Consider the following 22,164-nt stretch of genomic DNA (forward strand, 5'->3'; position numbering starts at 1 on the left):
GCCATGTCTGTAGTACAGGTTGGGTTCAGCCTTACCAGGAAGTGCATGGCCCAGGCAAGCTGCTTGGCCACTTGAAGCTTCCACAGGATGTTGACTGAGTTTTTGTTCTTCTTCAGGTATGTGTCCAGGGAGCCAAACTTCACATACTCCTGCACCATGATATCTGTAAGAGTTAACAGCATTTTTACAGGGGTTAAAACACAAGACATTGTCCCAAAGGATTTAGCAAATGCCACTATTAATGAACCTTTTTGCAATAAAGCATAAATATCGCTATATCAGCTTTCATCGAATCCAGCCCTCCAGTCATATTCCACTACATTACATACCAGAGACAACATGGGTCAATCTAAAAGCAGCAGAGGAACACTCATAGGGCACAGAGGCTGGCAGATTAAGAATGGTCAGGTAAGAGGGTTTTGATGAAACAGCTCGGTATTGTAATCCCCCTAAGAATAGCCCACCTTGACTCTGCTGTGGTCTCTTCTTCAGGTTACACAGATTATTACAACGGGTCAGAGTATCATCAGTCACAGTAGGGGAGTGGACATTAAAGGATAATAACCTAAGCTTAAAACGCAGGCAGGTATTATGGATGGAGGGACACACTCATTCACTTGCTTTATCTGTTATATACATTTCCCAACTGGGACAGATTGATTGACTCACTCTCCTCCCCGCACACACACACGCCGTAGTTCAGCACCAGGTGCTTGTGAGATAGCTGGCTCATCATGCTGGCTGCCTCAAAGAAAGACTGTAGAGAAGGAGAGAGATAACCATCATTAATAAACACCGTCATCATTCATTACAGCCCACCATAGACAATGGCTGATTTGAGACAATAACGCCAATAGACATGACCACAGGCAATTAGTCACCTGCTCTTACTTTCTTTGTAGAAAGATTAAGTACTTAATTTTTTGCCAATCAACTCAGGAAACTGTTTAATGTCTTCTATGTGTATATAATCTTAGTTTCTTACATCCGAGTAGTTCCTGTGGGCCTTGTCCAGGACTTTCATGATGACGTCTGTTTGGTGCATCTCCCCGTAGTCTCCCAGCTCCTTGCGGACCCCTTTGAAGATCTTTGTGAATGTCCCTTGGCCTTGACTCTCAGTCTAAAAAAACACACAAACAAGATAATGTCTACAATAAAAGGATGCATTCCTGAATCTTTCATTGATAAGAAACAGACACTGCATGCTGGTTATCCAAAACTGTACTAAACAGTGAGATGATGACATCTACAATTTTGCTGTATGAATGACAATAAGACTGTGTGTCTGTGTTGAACGTGAAATGCTTACATATTCCAGGTCCTCTTTCCTGATCTTGTGGAACACCATTTGGTTGATGTTGTGTCTCTGTAGGGAGGGAGAGAGCGGCACGTCTGAGCCCTTGTTACTCCTGGATACCAGTAAACTGGACTTGTCTGTCAAGAAAACAAGAGGACCATATAAATCAGCCTTAACCATTGACAGTATATTGAGTTTAAGTGGAGCAATGCCTCAACATGTCAAAGAACTTCTCTGCCGATTTAGAGGTAAAAAAAAATCAAGATTTAAGGTGGCACTCCAGTCTCCTTTTCACCTCATTTATCACCCGATTTACTTAATAGAAGGCACATTCAATAGCTAGTCTTGGTATGACATGGCACAAGTAGGCAAGCAAGGGGGAGGCCGATGACATCACATCAGACAAACCCCATGAATGGCCTACAGCTTGAAGTTTCCAGTTTTTATTTTTTAATTTAACCAGGCAGTTAAGTCAGTTAAGAACAAATTCTTATTTAAAATGACGGCCGAGGAACAATGGGTTAACTGCCTTGTTCAAGGGCAGAACGACAGATTTTTACCATATCAGCTCAAGGATTCCATCTAGCAACCTTTCGGTGACTGGCCCAACGCTCTAACCACTAGGCTATTTGCCGCCCCAGTTGTGTCTAGAAAAATTATATTTTGCTCAAAACATATATTTTTACCATTAAGTGTGTGTACATTACTGTATTTATGCTTGGGATATAGTTTTTGTTTTTCAATTGGAAAAATTCCAACATAGCTGGAGTGAGTCTTTAAACTCAGTTACCTTTGGATTTGGGTGGGCAACACTTGCTGAACTGGAAAATGATGCCATCAGAGCGCACAGTCTCCTTCTGGTAGCAGCTCAGCAATTCCTGGAGGTTGCTGAAGTTCCTTTTGGTTCCACTCAGATTGAACTCTCCATTAGCAGCCTTAGTGATCTGGCAGTGCTTGTACTCAATGCCATCGTATACCTGAAGGAAAGCACAGGAGCAAGAAATTATAATCAAATCAGTGTTCCTGTGACATGATAGTTAAATATGTTCCAAACTGCTTAAATTCTACAAAGGTTTTCCAAAATGGCAAAATTCATTAATTTAAAAAAAATCGGTTATGTACTAAAAGTATAACTTAAATACATTACATACCCCCACGGTGAAGGTCAAAAAGTATTTGTTAAAGTCCTTAGGGCTGCATCGCAGGATGTACAGACCCCGCTTGTTCCCAGATTTTTGCAGTCTATTAATTGCAAAATCCATTCTGTGGAGAAGCACAGAGTGTATCTATGTATGCATCTCTGTAAGTTATTGATACACAATCAGATGATGCACAGTGCTCTAAGGGTAGGATTCCAAACTTCACTTACGAAATGGGACCATGACAGTGGCTGGTAATGGCCTCCACCAGTGCAGGGGGTGCCACTTCTTTACAGAGGTAGTGGTGTGCATCTGTCGTCAAACGATAGTAGCCATCAATCAGCGATATAAAGGACAGAGCATCAGAGAGGCAATTGAACTCCAGCTCCTGAGACAGTGCAAAAGGATGAGAATACAATTGTCAAAATATTTATCCAATCCAATAAAAACTCAATTTGATAGAATGAGGTTTCAATACTGTGGCTGTTTCAATGTGAATATTAAGAAAGGCTAGTGGAGGTGAGAGGCTGACGTCAGTCTTACCAGAGTCTTGCCGTCTTGTTTATTGATGGTAACCACTCGACTCTCCATCGAGCCCTCCTTATTGGCGTGTTTAATACTGATGTCAGTAATGTCTGGAAAATCACAGTAGGTCTGCAGGTCCTGCCCGGAAAAAGGTGGGAAAACAAGACGTCATTTGACTCAATCTAGAGGATATCATTCTTCTGAAACAAAGTCAAATGTGTTGATTGAATAACCTTTAGTGCCAAGAAGCAGAAAATTGCATGACGCAATTAGTTCTAAGCCAGCAATGAGCCAAGTACAGTATTTGCTTTTGCCCATCTTCACTGGAGAAAATTAAGTCCTTGAACATTTTAAATTGTTAAACACCACAGACTGATCTGATGCAATCCATCGGCATTAGATTCCATTAGCAATGTAAGCCACTGTTGACCTACTGTAACAGCTCTTAAACCCATGAATTACTCAATTATACATTAACACCTCTAACCGTGGATTAGGAAAGAATAAAACGGCCAGGCCAAAGCTACAAAATAACATGACATCACCACCCTAAATTCAACTTCACAGTAAAACCCTCCTGACAACAGCATGAAACCATCGTAGCTAGCTAAATCACTGGGATTACTGTATGAAATTATTTCATAGGCTATACTAGGGAACCAGGAGTTCAGTCATGTTTCCACTAAGTAAGAGATTCCACTCAAATCATAGTGTACTAATTTGCTGTATTGATCCTTCCACTTTCAGGGAAATATAGTCAGTGATAAGTCTGATAATTATAACATTTCAGCAAATTCCCCTTAGACACGTGAACATGAACAACCTGGACAACACTGCTGTGAGTACCTGCTCAGAGTCTTTGTGCCCGTCTCTGCACCACTGGATGCCATGATCAGCCGTCACGATGATGGTGACCTGCCCTACCGAGGATTCCCTGACCTGGAAGCGTTCTGTGTAGAATGCCTGCTCGAGAGACTCCATGTTGATGAGGTATTTGAGCTTCAGGTCGCGTGCCGTAGCCCGGCACTGGCTGAACTGCTGGATGAACTTCTTGAAGCGGTAGCGGATCCTCTTCCTGGTCACGAAGTTGCAGTCCTGGATGTGAGCCCTCATTTCCTTGGGCAAGAAGGACTTGTAGCTGAGGTGACAGCGGGGAAGAATAGGATAAGTCAAGCCATATGGAATAGGTTAGTATAATAGGTACCTGTAGAATACCAAGATACACAATAGACCATAAATAATTTACATTGCCAATTCAAGTCATTCTGTTGGCCATACTACTTACAGTATTATTTTAGGTATGGCCTTATGGCATTGTTGTAAATATGCAGCAGAGACATTTGTCTCTAGCTACAACTGACCCCCAGTACTACCAGGTTAAACCACTTAAGTGGTTGGACATGTATTTATCTTTCCTCTGCACCTTATGGAATTGTAGATATCCAGCGGAGACATTTGTCTTTCCTTGGCTGTCCTCATCATGTCCAATACAGCCATGCCAAGGCACTCCTCCTGAGTCTCATGTGTGTTGGCGATCTTCACCCAGCCATTCACAAAGTCACTCCTCCACTAAACACAGAGACAGAGGTGGGCTGGTTAATATTTTGTAGTTGTCATGACTCTCCTGTGAGGATGCAAAGATCAGGTTACAACGGCTCAACGACTACAGATCCCTCTCACCCGCAGAGGGGAAGAGGGATTGGTGTGGGGGTTTTATGACACCTCACGCCAATTGTAAATTATATGCAGCAGACAACTCCATTTGGTCTCTAGTATTGGTATTGGAATGTCCCTGTGTCTCCAGAAGATTTTTCCGCTCAGAAACGCTAATGTCCAAAAGTGAACACTGGGACAATATTTCTAGCATCCGGATGTGGGGTATTATGAGACGGGAAATTAATGTCTATTTTGTGTTGTCATTAAATATGGTCTAAAAATATTGTAACTTGAAGAGTTATCACATTGTGTATGTCAGGTTAAATCCTTTATGGCGTGTAGGAAATATCAAAGATGAAGAGAATATGTTTGTTAAGATAGGAATGTGATTTTAGTTTTCTAACAAGATCATAGCTTGGATGATACTTTGCCAAGTAATTAGCCACACCCGTGGGAGCTCAGAGAGCGTGTCAGCATGACGGAAACACCCCCTTTTTACCTGAGTGTATAAAGGGTGAGTTGAGAATTAACATATCAGACTAGAAGGACTCAAGCTGCAGCTTAGGTCTACATTGGTCACAACCCTGAAAATCAACACGAGGTGAAGATGACAAAGTAGCCTCCCTAACAATCGATGTTACGGCTGAGTAGCTGTTCTAAGTATCTAAGAAAGTGAATTTAAGTAGGATCAACCTGTTATTCTCTTCAAATCATCGTCAACTACACTGCTCTCATCGACACGGCTGATTAGCTGTCTTCAGAGGATCCCCCCCTTCCTGGGAAGTGAAAGTAAACACCACCCTGTAAGCCTGCTTCAGACTACAGGACAAGGACATTGTGACCTCTTGTGGACAATCAGAGCCTTACACTTGGGAGCTTGGGAGGATGCCCATCAGAGCCCTTTCCACGAAGGCCTGAGCCAACAGAGAGAAACGACGAAGGAAGACCTTGAAACATGTAAATGCATTCATTATTTCTTTCCCAAATGGGTGGCGGTTCGGAGCAAAGTATTAGTATTACTTTGAGCGTAGTTAGAAGTGTATAAGTGTTGCCTCTCTTTCTTTGTCCCCTCTACTTCTCTCTCTTCTGATAAACAAGCAGTCATGTTGTCGTTAGTCTACTAGGGACCTGTTTTCATCGTATTAAGTTTCTAATCAATAACCTATACTTTGTGTGTGTGTGTATCCTGTGTTATCATTTAGTTAGTAAATAAATAATTACATCAATTTGCGTGGTACGGAATGATCAGTAAGACTCGGGTCCCTAAATCTCGATGCAGTGAAAAGATAACCAGGACAGATGTGTGCAATGTTTTACTTTGAAGCCTGAAGGATGATTCAAAAAAAAAATTTAATCGGTTGTGTGTACTGTTCACGTGAACGGGGAATGTTGAATCCCAACGAATCAATCCTGGATGGTCGCATTGCAAAAAGCAAAGAAGACTAAAGAGTAGTGACAGCCATGGCTGGCGGAGGAGCTGAAGAACTGGAAAAGCCTCCCGCTTAATTTAAGTCTCATTTATGGGAGCATTTTGGCTTCCCTGTCAAATATGATGACAGAACAAGGGTGGTGGACAACACCATTACAGTGAGGAGCCATTGTGCTACAAGAAAGCCGTATTATCATGGAAATACATCGAGCATGGCCACACATTTAAAGTGTCATCAGTCTGGTGTGTCAGTGATGGGAGGCAACAACTTCTCACCGTGGAATTTAAGCAGCCCTTTGCTGCAGAATCATACTGGGCTAAAGCCATCACCAAATCTATTGGGATGTTTATCACTGCAGCATTAAACTCATATAAAAAACAATGAATCATAATCACTAGTTATAACTACTAATCCAGTTTAGACTGGATTTAGCAGGCAATATTAACAAGGTGAAATTGTGTAATTTCTCTTGCGTTCATTGCACGCAAAGTCAGGGTATATGCAACAGTTTGGGCTGCCTGGCTCATTGCGAACTAATTTGCCAGAATTTTACGTAATTATGACATACATTGAAGGTTGTGCAATGTAACAAGAATATTTAGACTTAGGGATGCCACCTGTTAGATAAAATACCGAATGGTTCCGTATTTCACTGAAATAAACGTTTTTTTCTCTCGAAATGATAGTTTTCGGATTCGATCATATTAATGACCAAAGGCTCGTATTTCTGTGTTATAATTAAGTCTATGATTTGATAGAGCAGTCTGACTGAGCAGCAGCAGGCCCGTAATCATTCATTCAAACAGCACTTTCGTGCGTTTTACCAGCAGCTCTTCGCAAGCACAGCGCTGTTTATGACTTCAAGCCTATCAGCCTAATGGCTGGTGTAACCGATGTGAAATGGCTAGCTAGTTAGCTGGGTGTGCGCTAATACTGTTTGAAACGTCACTCGCTTTTAGATTTGGAGTAGTTATTCCCCTTGCGCTGCAAGGGCCACGGCTTTTGTGGAGCGATGGTTAACGATGCTTTGAGTTTGGCTGTTGTCGATGTGTTCCTGGTTCGAGCCCAGGTAGGGGCGAGGAGGGGGACGGAAGCTATACTGTTACACTGGCAATACTATGGTGCCTATAAGAACATCCAATAGTCAAAGGTATATGAAATACAAATGGTATTGCACGTGATCAATTTAGTATCCCAAAGGGGAATCTCAGTGAACCAGATGGACCGCCTCCTTGGGAGGATCAGGAAGCACAATAGCCGCTCATGTGCTTAAGACCAGCCAAGAAATGCTACAGCTACCGACCCACATCTCATACAAGATGTCACAACAAGATGGAACTCCACTTATGACATGTTGGAGCACCATCTTGAGCAGCAGGCAGCTGTATACTCTGCACTGACAGACAAGACCCTAAAAAAAATAAAGACATCGTCACCTTGTCTGATGATGACGTGAAAGTGGCAGAGGAGTTCCTCCAGGTGCTCAAACCCCTCAAAACAGATACAACCCTATTGAGCGCTGAAACTGCACTGTCTGTGTCCATGATCCTACCTCTGAAAACAAGGATTCTACAATCCATGGCCCAAAGTGAGGAAGACAACACCATCACTAGAGATGTCAAGGCTGCCATTAGAGAGGACCTGAACCCCAGATACCCCCCTAATGCACAGGACTACCTTCATAGATCTACTGCACTGGATCCAAGGTTAAAGTCCCTGTCTTACCTAGACCCTGCCCTATACCGGAGGACATACAGTGATCTCACCACTGAGATTTGTGGCCACTGAAGAGGTTAAAAAAAATATTTAAAAAATAAAAAAGTGTGAATGACTTAAATAATAAATATAGTGCAGTCTAATCTTAGTCTATGCTATTGCTATTAGAATCATCCACTTTTGATTTGGAATAATAATGGCTTTTATTAAATGTTATTGCCACAATTCTAGTTCTATGAAAAATTGAAATAAATAGTTAGTTTAATAGATCAAGTCATTTTTTCTGCAGGGTCAAGCCACAGAGCCGACAGGAGCAGACTCAGAGGCATCTTCTCCACAAAATAAAATAATTTGGCCATGAAGGAGCTTTTCGGGGAGACCTTTGCGAGCAAGGACACAGGCAAGACATTTGCCAACACCATCAAAGAGGAGATGGCATCCTACAAGGCAGCAAGCGGCGTTCCACTGGATGGTGATCCACTGGCATGGTGGAAAAGCAATGAGTGTAAATACCCTCACATTGCCATGATGGCAAGATGCTCCCTGGCTGTGCCTGGTACTTCAGTTCCTAGCGAGAGGGTGTTTTCCACGGCAGGGGACATGAAGACTGCAAAGAGGTCTACCCTCTCCCCAGACAATGTAGACATGCTCATATTTTTGAAAAATAATTTGAAGTTATAAGCTCAGGTCTGCTTTGCTTTCTTTCTTAACTTTTTTTGAATGATGTAGACACAGGCCATTGTTTCATTCACTACTGTTCAAAGGAAGAAGGTATCATGCCTCATATTACACTTTAAAGAGGTTAAGTATTAAATGGAAAACAAAGTTGTCTCCCCTTTTTTTTTGCTGATCCAAAAAATGATCAAATCCGTGACTCAAAACCGTGATCCGATTCGAACCGTGAGGTTTGTGACCCGTTGCACCACTAAGCACCAAATTTCACAAAATACAAAAAAACACATTGAAACTACATATTCATACACACAATAAAAATGCACAACAATACACGAAAAGCAAAACACAATCATAAAAACAGACACATTCTTAAGTAGAAAAGTTCCCCTAACAACCATCTGAAATGCCCTAGAGGCACCAATTCCTCCCATTTTAAAGTGTATTGTAGATCATTCCACACATAAGGTGCAAGGATATTAAAGGCTGATTTACCTATTTCTCAATACACCAAAAGGAGTGAACGAACGGGTTTGATAACTTGTCATTTTAAATCTTAACAGTGATGTAAGGTAAGTCGGAAGTTTGTGGAGGGCTTTGTAAACAAAAAGAGCGTAATGATGTGATCTACGTGATTTCAAAGAGGTCCAGCCAACCTTTTGGTAAAATAATACATATTGTAGTCATCCCTCTACAAAACAAAGCGACTGATAGGGAAGGCAACAAGTCACACAAATGGTAGAGAAGAGTAAACATAAAACATTTAAATAACCCTGTATAATCTTGTCAACAAGCATGAAGGTACAATTCAAGTGATAAATAATTGTATTGGTAAAAAATGCATTTCCTCTCTTGTAAAAGCATAAGTCTTTGTCTTGACAAGACAGGTTTTATTTCAAAGGTATGTAGAATTAGGAGGGATAGCATCTTAGAGAGAGCACTTGTATCAACCACTGTATCTACTAACTACTTGTATGGTAATCTGTAAGATTGTTCAGTATCATGTGTTCGATAAGTGTCTACTTGACACAAGCTTAGCAACAAACCTAGAGATAAAGTGCTGTTGTATGGACTGAAATAACTGTGCCCTCGTGTCCACATCCCCTCCATGGCCATTCTTCAGTCATAGAAATAGCTTCGACTACCGGTCAAAAGTTTTAGATCACTTACTCATTCAAACGTTTTCTTTATTTTCTACATTGTAGAATAATAGTGAAGACACCAAAAGTATGAAATAACATATGGAATCATGTAGTAACAAAAAAAGCGGTAAACAAATCAAAATATATTTTAGATTTGAGATTCTTCAAATAGCCACCTGTTGCATTGATGACAGCTTTGCACAGTCTTGGCATTCTCTCAACCAGCATCACCTGTAATGCTTTTCTAACAGTCCTGAAGGAGTTCCCACATATGCTAAGCACTTGTTGGCTGCTTTCCTTCACTCTGCAGTCCGACTCATCCCAAACCATCTCACATTTGGTTGAGGTCGGGGGATTGTGCAGGCCAGATCATCTGATACAGTATTCCATCACACAGGTGTGTTGGGTCATTGTCCCTTTGAAGAACAAATGATAGTCCCACTAAGCGCAAACCAGATGGGATGGCGTATCGCTGCAGAATGCAGTGGTATCCATGCTGTGGTATCCATGCTGGTTAAGTGTGCCTTGAATTATAAATAAATCACTGACAGTGTCACCAGAAAAGCATCCCACACCATAACACCTCCTCTATGCTTTACAATGGGAAATACACATGAAGCGATCATTCGTTCACCCACACCGAGTCTCACAAAGACACGGCGGTTGGAACCAAAAATCTCCAATTTGGACTCGTCAGACCAAAGGACAGATGTCCACCTGTATAATGTCCATTGCTCGTCCTTCTTGGCCCAAGCAAGTCTCTTCTTCTTATTGGTGTCCTTTAGTAGTGGTTTCTTTGCAGCAATTCAACTATGAAGGCCTGATTCACACAGTCTTCTCTGAACAGTTGATGTTGAGATGTGTATGTTACTTGAACTCTGTGAAGCATTTATTTGGGCTGCAATTTCTGAGGCTGGTAACTCTAATGAACGTACCTTCTGCAAAGGTAACTCTGGGTCTTCCATTCCTGTGGCGCTCCTCATGAGAGCCAGTTTCATCATAGCACTTGATGGTTTTTGCGACTGCACTTGAAGAAACGTTCAAAGAGCTTGAAATGCTCCGTATAGAATGACCTTCATGTCTTAAAGTAATAATGACTGTCATTTCTCTTTGCTTATTTGAGCTGTTCACTTGGTTTTACCAAATAGGGCTTTCTTCTGTATACCACCCCTACCTTGTCACAACACAAATGATTGGCTCAAATGCATTTGGAAGGAAAGCAATTCCACAAATGTACTTTTAAGAAGGCACACCTGTTAATTGAGGGGCTACACCAGAGATGAATGGTTATCTGTAGGGGGAAGGTATATGGGGGGTGCAATTAAGCTTGGAATATACTGAATGTAGGGAAAGCGATCACGTAGCAGGCATTGATAAGGGGAGAGAGCCATGGATAAGTGATGAAGGGGGTCAAGGTCAGGTCAGGTCACGTTAAGGGAGAAAGAACAGTTTATGGCCCGTGTCACTTAGTTTCCTGCCTAGCAATAAAGATACAATATTTGTTCAGATGTGCAGGAGGAGACTCAGCATAGGAGAAAGAGTTAAATATCAGTGCTTGTGTGAATATGTCTTAGTCGATTCAGCTGTTCGATCCTTTGGGAAGAATAAACTTGGTTTAAGATTTTATAGTGTCCGTCGAGTTCTTACTCTAATAATTTGAACCTAACAGTTGACGTTGTCGACAGGATTCCCAACGATGTTGAATCTAACCAAAGAGTCCAGATCAGTGGAATAGGATCGGCACAACAAAAACGTAGGCACAGTTCCTACACCTGTTACCACTCATTTTGGCATCTTGGGGAGATGAGAATAGTAGGTTGAACAATAATAGAATTCGGACCTAAAAAGCCTGAGCTTATTCAGTAGTCCCATTGTGTTATGACCAGTCGTAGATTTTTAGTCTGTAGTAGCAGTAGTAAGAAAGAGAGAAGCTGGTTTAAGCCCTGTTGGGACAGATTAGGTGAATTGATAAACACGATAGTGTAAACCAGCACCAAAAGTGTACAAGTAGTGACCAAATGATTAAAAGGCTAAACTGTTATTACTTAACGCCGTTGGGGAGTGACGCTGAATCAATAATAACTGAGATGGCTTCTAGAGGCCAGGATACTCCCAGGGAGGGAGGAGTAGAAAGTGAAACTGTTACCATAGCCTTAGAGGCACTAAAAAGAGCATATGATCAGCACCAAGTACCAAATAAATGGTGGGGAAAACAAGACAAATTGGACAAAGTTGGTACACATTTTCTGGTAGATGGAAAGTTTAAAACCAGCCAAGAGTGTATAGGTGCACTGAGATCAAAGAACGGTCCAAACCACAATACGCAGGCATCCTAACCACAGCATTTTATCAGCAACGGATAAAACTACAAAAAGAGAAAAATAGAGATCTGCGAAGTAAAATGGAACAGGCAGTAGACAAGAATGAGGCAGGCAAATAAAAAAAACTAGGAATATCCGAAGGGCATGCGCATAGATTAGATGAACAGAAACAGGAATTGGCTAATGAGCTAGAAAAGAGTCAAAACATCAATCAAGAGTTAGAGAAAGACCTTGAGGATAGGCAAAACCAAATTAAACAACTCAGGGTTACGCTTCAACAGTATCAGAATACGTGTGGAGGAGTATATCCAATTGCAACTCCTCTGCCGTTCGCCCCATGCTATAAGGTGAAACAGGTCACAACTGATGGGCCACCATCTCTTAAAAGTGGAAAAAGAGCGATATGGGTTGCGAGAGGCAGGGTGCAAGCACAGTACGAGTCCGGACATAGTTGTACTGGACTGGGTAGTTGATCAGCATGATCCAGGTAATCAGAGAGGTGCGACCAGTACAAACACACGCGACACCTGTTACGTATTACCCGGGACAAATAGAGGTAACATATTTGAGGTAACATATTTGGGGGTGTTACTAAACACATTACACCGGATCGGGTAGAAACAATGCGTTCTTTGGCACGGCCAAACACTCCTCGCATACTCAGGAAAACCTTAGGAGTTTTACATTTTGTGAGACATTTTATTCTGTAATTCTCTGAAATTGCTGAGCCACTTAGACTTGACGAAAGGGGGATGGGTCCCCATGAAAGGATAAAGTGGAGTCAAGAGTGCGAGGAAGTGTTTGTCGAGCTAAAGAAGTAAGTGTGTCAAGCACCAGCATTGGGATTGCCAAACCTAAAATTACCTTAGGTTTGGCAATCCCAATGAACAGGAAGGACATCATGGGGGTAGAGAAAGACCAGTAATGTACTGGAGTAAATCGCTAGACTTGGTGGCAAGAGGAATGCCATTGTGCCTTAGGGCGGTACCGGCGACAGAAATGGTGTTGCATAACATGGCTTCGATTACAATGGGTCAAAAAGTGGATATGTATGTTCCACACACAGTGGCAACCATAGTTAACAGCACAAAAACACAACATGTTACTGGTGCAAGATGGACAAAATGGGAGTTAACGTTAAATGGGGAGAATCTACAATTCCATAAGATTGATGCTTGAATCCTGCGTCGTTAATGCTGTTGTCTGGGGAGGGTGAATTGCATACATGTGACCCAGATCAAATTCATCCAAAGCCTAGGCCTGATTTGCAAGAGACAGCATTGGAATTGGGACAAGTATTGTGTTCAGATGGCTCTAGTTACATGACCATAGAAGGGAAGAGAGTAACGGGGTACGCTGTGTGTGATGACAGGGGAATAGTGAAGGCTGGCCCACTGCCAGCCTCAGTGTCAACCCAAGGTGCGGAGTTACATGCATTGTCCGAGGCTTATAGCCTGTCGGAAGGGGAGAATGTAACAATACACACAGATTCTTGATATGCATTTGGGGTAGTTCATGATTTCGGTACATTGTGGTCACAACGGGGCATGCTAACAGCGACAGGAATACTAACAAAAACATGGACTGGCGGTAGAGGCATTATTAGAAGTTACCCAGGAAATTAGCAGTGGTGAAATGTGAAGCTCATAATAGTCGTACAGATAAAATCGCCATAGCAGACAAAATGGCTAAGGCAGCAGCCTTGGTGAGAGAAAGTGATAAGGAACCACATGTAAATATTGTGAAAACGAGGGCTGGGATTCTAAGTCTAATAGATTTACAGCAGCAAACTAACAAGAAAGAAAATGTGGGAGTGGTTAGAACATGGGTGCCAAGTAGACGCTGAAGGGTTGTGGTAGAACACTGCCACTGGAAGGCCCGTGGCACCATTCGGGATACATGTTACTCTTTCTGAAATGTATCACGGACCAACACATCAATCAGCTGTGAATATGTACACTCAGTTCAAGACAACGTGGTGGGGAAAGGGTGTGTTAGGAACATTTCGGGACTGGGTTAAATTGCACCTACAATGCCTCCTCCTGCCCGATAGCAACCCCTGCCGAAAGGACCATTCACATCATTGCAGATAGACTTTATAGGGCCACTCCCTCGAAGCAGGGGGAAGACCCATGCATTGGTGGTGGTGGTGGAGAGATGTTCCAGATGGACAGAAGTATTTGCAACTTCCTCAGCTTCAGCGAACTTTGTGGCACAAACTTTGTTAAGGGAAGTGATACCGGGATGGGCCTTATTTCGGAAATTAGATTCCGATTAAGGAACGCATTTCACTTCTAAAATGCTACAGGCGGTATTTAAGGCTTTGGGAATCTCCCATGCTTTTCATTGTCGCATAGGCCGCAAGCGGCGGGGATTATGGAGCGTCAGAATCGTTCTAATAAAGAGAAATTGGCCAAGACTTTAAGCCCCGAAGGAAAAACACTGGGTTGCGAATTTACCCGTGGTACTGATGTCAATGAGGGCGTCAATTAACGCCACTACCGGCCACATGAAGTGGTGACTGCCAGACCGATGAGGGTACCGGGGGCTGTTATTCACATTTCACAAATTAGTGATTTGGCAATAATGGGAAAATCTATGTTGTCCTACTGTCAGAAAATGACCCATGCGTTGCAGTGTGTATATTCCCAGGTAAAAGGAGCACACGAGGAGCAGGCGCCAGGAGAGAACCGAGAACACGGGCTGACTCCTAGAGATCCGAGTGTACATCAAGATCCACCAGGCGGGGGTGTGGGACAGCGTTGGTCAGGACCACACACACACAGTACTCCTCACAGCACCCGCAGCGTTAAAGACCACAGCCTCTCCTCGGTGGGTTCACACTTCTCACGTGAAACGATTTGCCTAGGCATAATGGGTGAGCTAGAAGTCGCCATGATAGCGGAAGCGGAGCTAAAGAGAGAGAGGAAGAATAGATTCCACTGTAGACAAGCGGTTGGGTCTGGGAGTTACTTTAACCGCCATAGTTTTGGTGTCGAAGAAGACACGAGAATGCATTAGGGTAGAGTCGGTACTAAAGCTACACATACTAGACAGATCACTAATCACAAAGGTATGGTGATATGGGAGGAGCCACTTGATAACAGAACTAGCACATTGGACGTAGGTTTTGCTGAACAAGGTGTGGTTTTATGACTGACAGGAGTGTGGAAGGAACGTAATAATACTGAGTCTGAAGACTGAAACTAGATTTTCTCTTTTGCCACAGATGGACTTCATGCTCAGTCTATAACTTTCAGATTAATGCTACCAGAACTCCAAACATTTCAGGAGGATGATAGCGTGGACACAATCATTGCTGACGATGGAGCAGCAAAGGATAGTGTGGGGGAAGTGCTATCTTGTAAAAGGAGGTTTAATTCACCAGTAATGCCCTTAGTACAGCAACTAGGGGAGTGAAGTGGTCAGGGAAAGTTTTAGACACCAGTAGACCACAAACCTGGGGAAAGTCCTACGGAGTGTTAGTTGCAGATTCTGGCAGGGAGGACGTGCATTCTATGGAGTCCCAAAAACTAAGGCATTAACGTTACAGGGAAGTGGGAGAGCAGAATTTAATACGACTGGGGCGGAAGTTTGTGTGGCTAGTAAATGAAGGAAGTGGGCATTAGAGTCTCAGCGGAACGACACAACTCCTCTATGGATATTGCTACAGGAAATATCTTGTAGGAATATCTCGTAGGAAAGGGAGGACAGCTAAGTGTACAATAAAGAGACTATTATGAAGATGAATTGAACGTCACACATACCCAGATCATGGTGAAAGTAGCAGAGATAGAGTTGTCATTTCAGACACTTTTCAACTTTCAGTAACAAGTTTATCACAGAAGGCACAACACTTGAATAGATCCCTGGATACAGGAGGCCACATCACCAGAAGGAAAGTTTGCTATAATAATAGCAGCACATCTCCTGCAGAGTGTGATTAAGAAACATGTGACTCAGAGTTTTGTTAGGTTGGATACTCTTCCAACACCACTAATCTCTCCACCACTCACTGTAGCTGGAGACTCATCTCCCTCACTAACTTTAAGCATCACTTGTCAGAGCAGCTTACAGATCATTGCACCTCTACATACCAGCCCATCTGTAAATAGCCCACCCAACTACCTCATCCCCATATTTTTTTTTTGCTCCTTTGCACCCCAGCATCTTTACATGCACATTCATCTTCTGCACATCTATCATTCCAGTGTTGAATTGCTAAATTGTCATTAATTCGCCACTGTGGCCTATTTATTGCCTTACCTCCCTAATACCTCCCTAATAAAGTGTCAGAAGGTGGCTGCTTATCAACCATTGGGACCCAAAGTCTACACCGTAACAAGGGTGTTCACAAACGGGTGGGGTGTAGATTGTACCTTGGGATGAGCAATGTGTACATAACTTGAGCACAGGAAAGTATTATCCACAGGTGCCAACTGTAGCAGAACACAGGAGGTCATTGGAGATGTCGGTGGCTAGGGACCAGAGTATGAACAGGGAGACAGGTAGGGAATATCTGAAAGGTTCAGTCCTTGACTTATCAGTAAACCACAGAGACAATAGGAGAGCAGGAGACAGATTCTGTGCAATAGCTATTCTCACGGCAGTCGCTGTAGGGACAGTCAATGAAGGGGCAGTACTAGTAGCGAAGGAAGCTATATTAACATCATGGAACTGGACTATGGCGCAAATGAGGGGAATAGTGAGATATGCGTCAGGAGCAGTGTTAGTAATAGCAGGGGTTACTTTGGTGATACTGTAGGGATATCATCTGCTGAGGGCATTGATGTTGAAATGACGATACAGCGTTGAGTTACCTCAAGATGAGGTCAAACTGATTAAGGCTACCGCACGTGGCTATGGAGGAAGAAGATGGGGAGCAAAGTGAGAATGACATGGCTTGGGAACACCTCTTGGATCCTGTAATCTGATGCGGAAGACTGGGCGAAAGCATGAGGCTTTTTAGGGCTTTCATTTTTGCTAAACTCAGCAGAAAAGGATCCTGAAGGCATAGTAAGGCAAAGAGAGTAGGAATTGTCATGTTATCAAACTTTGGGTTGTCATGCATATATAATTGTGCATATCTTAACACATTATTAATGTTATGTTTTGTGTTTCTTTTTCAAGTCTTGTGCTATCAATCTTTTAGGAACCAGAAGGAGAAATGTCAGCTGGAGCCGTTAACTCCTTTCATGTTATTATCAGTGTTCTATGAGAAATGGAAATAAGATTGTGTATGGTGTGATCATAGAACAGAGGCCATAAGTCTGAGTTTGTAAACCTCAAGGTGAATGTTCATCATATATAGATTTTCTTTATTGTTCATGTTTTATTATCATTGTTTGTCCATTTATAACTCATTTCCAAGTTTATGTAACGTTCAACAGTATGTCTTCAAATGTTCAGAATGGGGGGACTGAAGGGTTTGGATTTCTGAACTTTAAATGGTATTAATCTTAAGTTATAATAGAGACCTGAGGGGTGCCATAGCCGAGGGGCTACACCAGAGATGAATGGCTATCTGTAGGGGGAAGGTATATGGGGGGTGCAATTAAGCTTGGAATATACTGAATGTAGGGAAAGCGATCACGTGGCAGGCATTGATAAGGGGAGAGAGCCATGGATTAGTGATGAAGGGGGTCAAGGTCAGGTCAGGTCACGTTAAGGGAGAAAGAGTTTATGGCCCATATCACTTAGTTTTCTGCCAAGCAATAAAGATACAATGTTTGTTCAGATGTGTAGTAGGAGACTCAGCATAGAAGAAAGAGGTAAATATCAGTGCTTGTGTGAATATATCTTGGTCGATTCAGCTGTTCGATCCTTTGGGAAGAATAAACTTGGTGTAAGCTTTCAGTGTCGGTCGAGTTCTTACTCTAATAATTAGAACCTAACACTTTTTTGGTTACTTCAAGATTCCATGTGTGTTATTTCATAGTTTTGTTGTATTTTACTATTATTCTACAATGTAGAAAATAGTAAAAATAAAGAAAAACCCTTGAATGAGTAGGTGTTCTAAAACCTCAACCTTACTCAGGCCTCATTTATAAACGCTGAGTAAGCACAAAATATGCCACAAAACTTGCATGCACCAGTTTTCACTGAAAAGTTGGAGACGTAAGAATGTGCTAGGTAAAAAATGTCGCTCTGCAAATGAGCAAGGCTGTCAACCCACTGTTCCCCTGGCGCCGAAGACGTGGATGTCAATTCAGGCAGCCCCCCGTACCTCTCTGATTCAGAGGGGTTGTTTTAAATGCAGAAGATATTTCAGTTGAAGGCATTCATTCGTACAACTGACTAGGTATCCCCCTTTCCCTTATCCTCCAGCAAACTTTAGACCATGCCAACGTACAGTAGCTTAGTATTGGCCTTTTGAAAATTGGGAATATATGATGACTTATTCATATTTTTTAAAATGAGGTAGCTAAATATAATAAGATGCAATCATTTGCCGTTAGTGAAAAGAGCGAAATTCGATTTAGGCTTATTTTTTCTGTACATTCTAAAATAATTAGAAATAGGCATATATTTCAGATTATTTATTTCATTTCCATTATCATTGCAGAATAATATCCTCACCCTTTCTGACTGGGATGGTTTCATATGCTACTTGCAAAATAGCCTAAAGGCCTACAACCAGGTAGGATAGGCTACCATTCATCCCATCTATCATTTAATTGGAGACACTTCAGCAACAAAAAAAGTCCTCTCACTGTCAACTGCGTTTATTTTCAACAAACTTAACATGTGTAAATAGTTGTATGAACATAACAAGATTCAACAACTGAGACATAAACTGAACAAGTTTCCCCAGACGTGACTAACAGAAATGGAATAATGTGTCCCTGAACAAAGGGAGGCTCAAAATCAAAAGTATCAGTCAGTAGCTGGTGTTGCCACCAGCTTCATTAAGTACTGCAGTGCATCTATTCCTCATGGACTGCACCAGATTTGCCAGTTCATGCTGTGAGATGTTACCCCAGTCTTCCACCAAGGCACCTGCAAGTTCCCGGACAATTCTGGGGGGGAATGGCCCTACCCCTCACACTCTGATCCAACAGGTCCCAGACGTACTCAATGGGATTGACATCCGGGCTCGTCGCTGGCCATGGCAAAACACTGACATTCCTGTCTAGCAGGAAATCACGCCCTGAACGAGCAGTATGGCATTGTCATGCTGGAGGGTCATGTCAGGATGAGTCTACAGGAAGGGTACCACATGAGGGAGGAGGATGTCTTCCCTGTAACACACAGCGTTGAGGTTGCATGCAATGACAACAAGCTCAGTCCAATGATGCTGTGACACACCACCCCAGAACATGACGGACCCTTCACCTCCAAATCGATCCCACTCCAGAGTACAGGCCTCGGTGTAACACTCATTCCTTCGACGATAAACGCGAATCCAACCAACACCCCTGGTGAGACAAAACCGCGACTCGTCAGTGAAGAACACTTTTTGCCAGTCCTGTCTGGTCCAGCGACAGTGGGTTTGTGCTCATAGGCGATGTTGTTGCCGGTGATGTCTGGTGACCTGCCTTACAACAGGCCTACAAGCTCTCAGTCCAGCCTCTCTCAGCCAATTGCGTGCAGTCTGAGCATGGATGGAGAGGTTGTGCGTTCCTGGTGTAACTCAGGCAGTTGTTGGTGCCATCCTGTACCTGTGCCACAGGTGTGATGTTCAGATGTACCGATCCTGTGCAGGTGTTGTTACACGTGGTCTGCCACTGCGAGGATGATCAGCAGTCCGTCCTGTCTCCCTGTAGCGCTGTCTTAGGCGTCTCTCAGTACGGACATTGCAATTTATTGCCCTGGCCACATCTGCAGTCCTCATGCCTCCTTGCAACATGTCTAAGGCACATTCACGCAGATGAGCAGGGACCCCGGGCATCTTTCTTTTGGTGTTTTTCAGAGTAAGTATATACAGTGGGGCAAAAAAGTATTTAGTCAGCCACCAATTGTGCAAGTTCTCCCACTTAAAAAGATGAGGCCTGTAATTCATCATAGACCTCAACTATGACAGACAAAATTAGAAGGAAAAAAATCCAGAAAATCACACTGTAAGTAACAATTTATTTGCAAATTATGGTGGAAAATAAGTATTTGGTCAATAACAAAAGTTTATCTCAATACTTTGTTATATACCCTGTATATATGTTGGCAATGACAGAGGTCAAATGTTTTCTGTAAGTCTTCACAAGGTTTTCACACACTGTTGCTGGTATTTTGGCCCATTCCTCCATGCAGATCTCCTCTAGAGCAGTGATGCTTTGGGGCTGTTGCTGGGAAACACAGACTTCAACTCCCTCCAAAGATTTTCTATGGGGTTGAGATCTGGAGACTGGCTAGGCCACTCCAGGTCTTTGAAATGCTTCTTACGAAGCCACTCCTTCGTTGCCCGGGCGGTGTGTTTGGGATCATTGTCATGCTGAAAGACCCAGCCACATTTCATCTCCAATGCCCCCCCCCCCCCCCCCCCGTTTTTGTGATCATTTTGACCCCACGGGATGAGATCTTGCGTGGAGCCCCAGATCGAGGGAGATTATCAGTGGTCTTGTATGTCTTCCATTTCCTAATAATTGCTCCCACAGTTGATTTCTTCAAACCAAGCTGCTTACCTATTGCAGATTCAGTCATCCCAGCCTGGTGCAGGTCTACAATTTTGTTTCTGGTGTCCTTTGACAGCTCTTTGGTCTTGGCCATGGTAGAGTTTGGAGTGTGACTGTTTGAGGTTGTGGACAGGTGTCTTTTATACTGATAACAAGTTCAAACAGGTGACATTAATACAGGTAACGAGTGGAGGACAGAGGAGCCTCTTAAAGAAGAAGTTACAGGTCTGTGAGAGCCAGAAATCTTGCTTGTTTGTAGGTGACCAAATACGTATTTTCCACCATAATTTGCAAATAAATTAATAAAAACATCCTATAATGTGATTTTCTGGATTTTCCCCCCTCATTTTGTCTGTCATAGTTGAAGTGTACCTATGATGAAAATTACATCTCATCTTTTTAAGTGGAGAACTGGCACAATTGGTGGCTGACTAAATACTTTTTTGCCCCACTGTATTAACAACTGGGACTGAGGAGCAGGCCGTTTACTCTGGGCACCTTTCATCCAAGCTACTCAATACTGCCCCAGCAGCCATAAGAAGTTAAACCCTTTACAATGAAGATCTGTGAAGTTATTTGGATTTTTACAAATTATCTTTGAAAGACAGGGTCCTGAAAAGGGATATTACTTTTTATGCTGAGTTTATTTTGTATGGGGTAAAAGGGATCTTGAAGAAGGCTATCACTCCATTTTGCACTTAATTGGAGCCAATTTCCTCCTACAATAGGACAATGACCCAAAGCACAGCTCCAAACAATGCAAGAATGATTTAGGGAAGAAGCAGTCAGCTGGTATTCTGTCTATAATGGAGTGGCCAGCACAGTCACTGGATCTCAACCCTATTGAGCTGTTGTGGGAGCAGCTTGATCGTATGGTATGTAAGAAGTGCCCATCAAGCCAATCCAACTTGTGGGAGGTTCTTCAGGAAGCATGGAGTGAAATCTCTTCAGATTACCTCAACAAATTGACAACTAGAATGCCAAAGGTCTAAAAGGCTGTAATTGCTGCAAATGGTTGATTCTTTGACAAAAGCAATGTTTGAAGGACACAATTATTATTTCAATTAAAATTCATTATTTATAACCTTATAAACATCTAGACTATATTTCCTATTCATTTTGCAACTAATTTCATGTATGTTTTCATGGAAAACAAGGACATTTCTAAGTGACCCCAAACTGTTGAATGGTAGTGTGTCTCATAACCATTGCATAATAAATTCCTCACCTTTTCTGTCCACGATGAGTTAATATTCCCGAAGTAGCCATTCAACAAATGACCATGCACACCTCATTTAATTGAGCCTATTAGATAGGCCATTATAATTCCAAGTTTTTGCTCTATGCATCTGACAGGGAGCATGGCTTAGAACATCCCGTATCAATTAACAGTTGATATACAGGTGATATTTTGCATTGAAGTGTGTAGGCTGCCACTGTAAGTAAGCCTAATGTAGTTTACAATGTTTCAGAATTGGCTAGCAGTTCAGCATATTAAGGTTCGGGAAAAAGTGAATGCAAAACATTATTGAAATCAAACTCTGTTTACAGGTCCACAAGAATTTGCAATTGTTTTTGTCTTTCATATACAGCAAATGTCACTGCAGAAAAAAACATTCTGCCAACACCTCTAAACGACATCTCTTACTAGGCTACT

The 22,164-nt window shown here is 42.4% G+C and overlaps 1 protein-coding gene across 1 annotated transcript in view; it reads right to left on the minus strand.

The window, feature by feature from the left end:
- The window catches only part of jak2b (Janus kinase 2b), a 46,653-nt gene that overhangs the window by 9,915 nt on the left and 14,574 nt on the right, over positions 1-22,164 (minus strand). Inside the window, exons 5-14 of the mRNA XM_020469698.2 lie at positions 4,385-4,530; positions 3,808-4,099; positions 2,980-3,099; positions 2,667-2,824; positions 2,449-2,560; positions 2,088-2,274; positions 1,310-1,434; positions 986-1,120; positions 670-757; positions 36-163 (exon numbers count right to left, since the gene is read on the minus strand). Coding sequence (XP_020325287.1) covers positions 36-163; positions 670-757; positions 986-1,120; positions 1,310-1,434; positions 2,088-2,274; positions 2,449-2,560; positions 2,667-2,824; positions 2,980-3,099; positions 3,808-4,099; positions 4,385-4,530 — 1,491 coding nt within the window. The remainder of the gene's footprint in view (positions 1-35; positions 164-669; positions 758-985; positions 1,121-1,309; positions 1,435-2,087; positions 2,275-2,448; positions 2,561-2,666; positions 2,825-2,979; positions 3,100-3,807; positions 4,100-4,384; positions 4,531-22,164) is intronic.

Source organism: Oncorhynchus kisutch, linkage group LG3 (genome assembly GCF_002021735.2).
Source record: "Oncorhynchus kisutch isolate 150728-3 linkage group LG3, Okis_V2, whole genome shotgun sequence".
Taxonomy (NCBI): Eukaryota; Metazoa; Chordata; class Actinopteri; order Salmoniformes; family Salmonidae; genus Oncorhynchus; species Oncorhynchus kisutch.